The sequence below is a fragment of the Suricata suricatta genome, chromosome 14 (assembly GCF_006229205.1).
Source record: "Suricata suricatta isolate VVHF042 chromosome 14, meerkat_22Aug2017_6uvM2_HiC, whole genome shotgun sequence".
Taxonomy (NCBI): domain Eukaryota; kingdom Metazoa; phylum Chordata; class Mammalia; order Carnivora; family Herpestidae; genus Suricata; species Suricata suricatta.
The window spans coordinates 69,111,197-69,117,196 of NC_043713.1; the positions used below are offsets into that span (position 1 = coordinate 69,111,197).

General features: G+C 41.1%; 1 protein-coding gene across 5 annotated transcripts in view; it reads left to right on the forward strand.

Annotated features, from left to right (window-relative positions):
• SFI1 (SFI1 centrin binding protein) overlaps positions 1-6,000 on the forward strand; it is a 91,944-nt gene that overhangs the window by 17,993 nt on the left and 67,951 nt on the right. For 4 of the 5 annotated variants that reach the window (XM_029922664.1, XM_029922662.1, XM_029922659.1 and 1 more), the window contains exons 3-4: positions 648-821; positions 2,714-2,785. In XM_029922664.1, the coding sequence (XP_029778524.1) occupies positions 648-821; positions 2,714-2,785 (246 nt within the window). The remainder of the gene's footprint in view (positions 1-647; positions 822-2,713; positions 2,786-6,000) is intronic. The other variant, XM_029922660.1, reaches the window with a different exon arrangement.

A 6,000-nucleotide genomic window follows, 5' to 3' on the forward strand; every position in this document is an offset into this window, starting at 1 on the left:
TAGACAACACTTCACACATGTTCACACAGTTTGATGCTGGGGAAACCCTGGGAGAGGACTCTTGAAAGCATGCACATGGGGCAGCCTTTGCCCCATTCCCCTTTTCTCTTTTCTGATTTTGCTTTGTGTCCTCTTGCTATAATAAGTCATAGTCATGAGTATAACTATATGCTAAGTACTCTGAGTCCTTCTTTTTTTTTTTTTTTTTTTAGTGTTTTTTTGTTTTTTGAAGGAGAGAGAGAGAGTGAGTTGGGGGGAAGCCAGAGAGAGGGTGACAGATTCCGAAGCAGGCTCCAGGCTCTGAGCTGTCAGCACAGAGCCCGAAATAGGGCTTGAACTCATAAACTGAGAGATCATAACCTGAGCTGAAGTCGGATACTTAACCAACTGAGTCACTTAGGTGACCCCTCTGAGTCTTCCTTTCTAATCATCACTGAACCTAGGGTAGCCTTGGGGATATTTGACACATCATTATGAATGGCAGGTATTTCTATCCGAGATTGGGCTACTTATTGTCCTTAAAGCATATTTATCAGTCTGTCTCATTGAGCTTATCTATTTAATTTCACTTGTGCATTAAAAGATAATTGCATCACATACGGAGATAATTTGATTTTCCCTTTTCCCCATTACTCCTCAAATTTAAGGTCTTTTAGGGATGGTGCTGTTAAGAAACCTTATCCTCCAAAGATACTGGCCAACAAGAAGTCTTCTGCCTTGTCTGGGATCCGGAGAGAGCTACCTAGTGCTGGTCATCCAGTGCAGTATCATGCCTCACGTGGTTGGACCCGAAAGAACCGGTTACAAGAATTGCGTATCAGGTGAGCTTGCAAGTGGTCACCTGCCTGCAATGATGTTTCTGTTGTTTTCCCTTCTTGGTTAAAATGAGGGGGTGATGATTCTTTTCCTATCTCAGTTATTTAGGTGGGGACTTTGATGCCTGCTCTTTGTGGCAGAATATTCAGAAGAAAAGGACATTTAGGAATCTGCAGACTTAAAATCTGTCATTCTGTGTTTTCCTTCATTCTCTAGTTGGGCCCCACAATGTGTTAAGCCATAAGGAATTTTCCAGAAAAAGTCTAAACATGGTCTGAGAGAAATTATCATTTTCCACTACTCTTGATTAGGTCTATCAAAGGCATTCATTTATTCATTTAACAAAAATTTATCAGGCCTTCTCTTCCTTGCCTGTGGAGATGACAGCCATTTCCTGTTGGCATCATGGCTGTCCTCAGACCTCTGGTGAAGCCCTAGATCATTAAAAAGAAGACTAAGAAGTTTATTTGGCACCAGTCAGTCCTCTATGTCAAAATTAACAACTGGCAGAAACCCAGAGTCATTGACAATAGGGTGTGCAGAAGATTCAAGGGCCAGATCTTGATACCCAGCATTGGTTACAAGAGCAACAAGAAATAAAGCACATGCTGCCCATCACTCCTGAAGTTCCTAGTCCACAGTGCCAAGGGGCTTGAAGTGCTGCTGATGTACAGTAAATCTTACTGTGCAGAGATTGTTCACCATGTCTTCTCCAAGGACTGCAAAGCCATTGTGGAAAGAGCAGCCCAGCTGGCCATCAGAGTCACCAATCCCAATGCCAGGCTGTGCAGTGAAAAACATGAATAGACAGCTTATATGCACATCATATTTGGGTTAAGAAAATCATAAAACTACAAAAAGCACTGATCAGGTGCCCATTTAGCCAGGTGGTAGGCTCGATGCTGCGCATACTAGGTGAATAAGACATTCCTGGTCCATGACCTCATGAAAGTTTAAAGTCACATGGGCTTGACAGACTGTTAAGTCACAACAAAGCATGATAAGTGCTGTAAGACAGAGGATGTGGCGCTGCAGGGCCACGTGGTTTTAACAGTCCCACCGGTGTAGCTAGCAGGAATTTACCGGAGGAAATGGGGTTTAAGCCAAGGACTAAAGGATAATGTAAGAATAAGCTAGATAAAGGGAAGAAGGAAAAAGAGTCTTCCAAGCTGAACCTGGAGACAAACTGGCCAAAACATGCCAACTTTTTGTATGTGTAACAGGCACTGTGCTAGGTACTTGGGATGCCATAAGACATGGTCCCTGCTCTCAGGGGCTCACGGTGCAGAGGGAACAACAGGAGCCCTGTAAGCCCATTACTGTGATTTGGTGTCATAACATTACATTATACTAAGGGTTGAAACAATTTTGACAGTATAAAGCTACTCACTATGTTTGGATTGGGGAAGGTCTAGGAAGGATTCACGTAGGAGCAAGCATTGAAGATGAGCCTTGAGAAGTAAGTGGGCATTTGCTAGGCATAGGCAATAAGAATAATATGAATAAAAGTATTACCTTGTACTTCCTTTTCCTCAACTCTGAAGTCTTCACTGACAAAATATATTGAAAGTATTTTTTAAAAATAATCTGCTTGGGGCTTCTGGCTGGCTCAGTAGGTAGAGCATGCAACTCTTGATCTCAGGGTTGTGAGTTTGAGCCCCACAGTGGAGGTAAAGACAACTTAAAAAAAAAACAAAACAACTGCTTGATCTTGACTTTATAAGTCTGTTTCATCCTGTGCTCTATTTGATACAAGATCAGCTATGATTCATCTTTTGATGCATGCTAGCATCTCTTCCCCGGAACCTTAGTTTGTTTCCTTCTACTTTCCAGAAAATTGATAACATAAGACAAATGGAGTTTTAAAATGTGTATATCCTCTCTTTGCTTCTTTCAGATGTGTCGCCAGAAAGTTCTTATATTTGTGGATTCGAATAACTTTTGGAAGAGTATTCCCCTCTAAAGCCAGGTAGTATTAGCTCAGAACACCAAACTTCTCTGAGTTTGTTCTACGTTTTGTTTCGTACTAACCCCACATGTAACCTTCATTATGGCATGTGTTACATTCTTCTCCTGCTCCCCTCCAGCATCTACCAGGCATATAACGGTGACCTAACACACAGTAGTTTGATTGAATGAGTGTATGAAACAATCGAAAACAAGATAGCTAAGACCCTCTGTGAAAAAGGTATTCTGAGTATTTGCCCAGAAGTAAGCGAGTTCCTTCAGGGCACTGTTGAGACTGATCACATTTACACGATCTAGGGCAGAACCTGGGGGAAATTTTGGCATTGGAAAGGGGAGTGAGATTTTAGTCAAGAGAATGTCTTTTTGCCCCAGCTGTACTCTCTATGGGCCATTGCCCCCTGCTGCAGGTTTTGGTTAAAATTGCTTTAGCTGCAGTACCCAGAATGGATTGCTGGGGGGAGCCACCAGCATCAGGGACACATGCAGGAGGTAGTGGGGTTGAGAGAAGGGGCCAGTGTAGGATGTATTTCAGAGGAAGATTGGCAGCCGTTGAGATGTAAGCAGTTTTTTAAAAAACTGAAATGTGGGTACTTAATCTCTTCCCTTATTACAACCTCTCGTTTCATTTTTCTGACATTGTGACTACTAATCTTAAACATCATCCAAACTCTTTTGATTCAAACTCTCTTAAGCAAATTTGGCTTGTGGGTGTGCTCTGAAATCTTTTCCTGTGTGCCTTCTGGGGGGCTGTGCAGGTCCCACCTCCTTTGTGGACCCTTACCAGTGAAGCTCCGAGGACGGCCGCAGTCCCTCCCAGCTGCACATGTCCTAGTTCACCTCTGCTTTTCCTTCCCTTGGACCTTGGCCCTTGGCCCTGTTCATTTTCACTCCCTTGGTAGCTTTTCAGTGCCTTCAAATAAAGTTGGTGCTTATTTTAATTCAGTTGACTATTTTATGTATTCGCTCCCCCCCCCCCCCGCCACCCCATCGTTAGCTTAGAAGTTTTATACTCTTTTATTCTTCTTTTCCTGACTACCTAAAAGAATATAACAGATATCTTTATCAGAGTCTAATATTAATTGGTCCTTTTGTCCTCTTCCCAAACAAGGCAAGGTCTTTAGAATACTTTAACTCTGTTCCCCTCCCCACCTATATACCCTTATTATAAGGTATTTTAATTCAGTTTGTATTTTAAAATCTGCAAAACATTCTTGTTTTATACAGATAATATTCATTTAGAATTTTATTATTCTAAATAATAGAATATAGAATATTATTATTAACTTTCCTGATTTCACAGAGCTCCCACTTCTGTCTTATTTGTAGTATTAAAAAAAAAAAAACAACCATGGTGTCTTGCTCTATGGGATATCCTGGTTCCGATCTCCTAAAATACTTGGTCTGATCCTCTCCTCTTCTCTCTTGCCCCTCTCTTGCTCAATTCTAGTCTACTTCAAGCGGCTTTTTCACAATATGAAGCTCTGTCCTAAAAGGGAGCTTGGCATGTCGGTTCTGAGACTGTAGGCGCTAGACTGCTCCAGCGGTTTCAGTCCTTTCTACATGAGCCCTGCTAACGAGCTCAAATTGGGCTTCTGCACTTTGCAGTGACTATTACTGGCTGTTTGGAGATTTTCCCATTCTCTGTCTACTTAGATCCCACCTTCATTACTCTTTCTTCTTCCTGTAGAAATATTAATACTGTGCAGGTCTTTTGACTATGGATAGTTTGTCCCTACCTGCTTACATTTTGGATTTCTGGTGATACCTTGTCACCTGATTTTGTTGTAGCTGATACATGAATTTTTGGTTTTGCTACATGGTTGCTGTGTATGTTTTACAGGGATTCAGAGACTAGAAAACTACGTTGCTCCCTCCACTATCTTCACCAAATTCTTTTCCTACTTAATTTTACTTTACTTAATATTTGGCCCATATTTAACTAGAAACATTCTTTCAAGTATATTCCAAATACCTGGAAATGCTGATTATATCCGTTAGAAATGCATTTGGGGCGCCTGGGTGGCTCAGTCTGTTAAATGTCAGACTTCAGCTCAGGTCATGATCTCCTGGTTCATGAGTTCAAGCCCTGCATCAGGCTTTGTGCTGACAACTCAGAGCATGGAGCCTGCTTCCGATTCTGTGCCTCCCTCTGTCTGCCCCTCCCTCCACTCATGCTCTGTCTCTCCCTCTCTCTCGCTCAAAAAAAAAAAATTAAAAAAATATGTAAAAGAAATTCATCTAAGAGAAAGTCTGACAATGGTTTTAACAAATTGGGATTTGTTTTTTCCTATAAGTAGTCTGGATGATGGTGTTGATTTAGCTGTTCAGTGATGCCATCAAAGACTCAGGTTTTTAGTACCTTTCAAGTTCACCATTCTTAACATATTGGCCCTTTGTTCTCAGAGATGACACTGCATAGTTGCAAAATGACTGTTCTATTTTACACAGGAAGGAGTAGGGGAAGGGTGGTGTCAGCTAGATCTGTCTCTTACTCAGGAAAAACTTTCCTGAAATCCCTCAGCAACATTCTGTTTCTGCCTCATTGACCAGAGCTATGTCACTGGCTACCTTCTGCTACAAAGCAGGCTGGAAAAGAAACTTTTCCAGCCTCTTCAGTTGGATGCCTGTGAGGAAGTCAAAGGCTGGACTCTAGTGTTGGGTTAGCCAGTGACAGATGTTGGCCATACTGCTTTGAAATGATCACATTACAGTGTTTCTTTGCTCTTGAGTAATAGGGTATGGAGGAAAGAATACTGGAATTTGGGAGACCCAAGTTTTGTTTCTAGCTCAGACCCTAGGTAATTGTTTGATCTGGGGATAAGTTATGGCTCTGGGCCTTAGTTTCTCAAATTGTGAAAAAAAGAGAGAGTACGATTTGTTGTCTAAGCATCTACCAGAGTTAGTATTCTGATACTGTGTTTCCATTGACTTAGAAATTTGTGATGGGGCAGGGTTTTTTTAAGTTGTAATCTCTCTTTAAATCAAGTGGGTTGTTATTTGGGGGAAAATTGGACATACTGATCATTGCTTTTTTTTGTTGTTGTTTTGGTCTTTTTCCATGTTATTTATTCCTCACTTTTAGGAATATTAGAGGAGAACTATATCATACCAGAAAATGCAGAATAATGCCTTTATGTTCTTGGAAATTGTTTTAACTTTAATAAATTGCCATTGTTATATCATTAATAAACCAAATCAAAATGATTGTTGAATTAG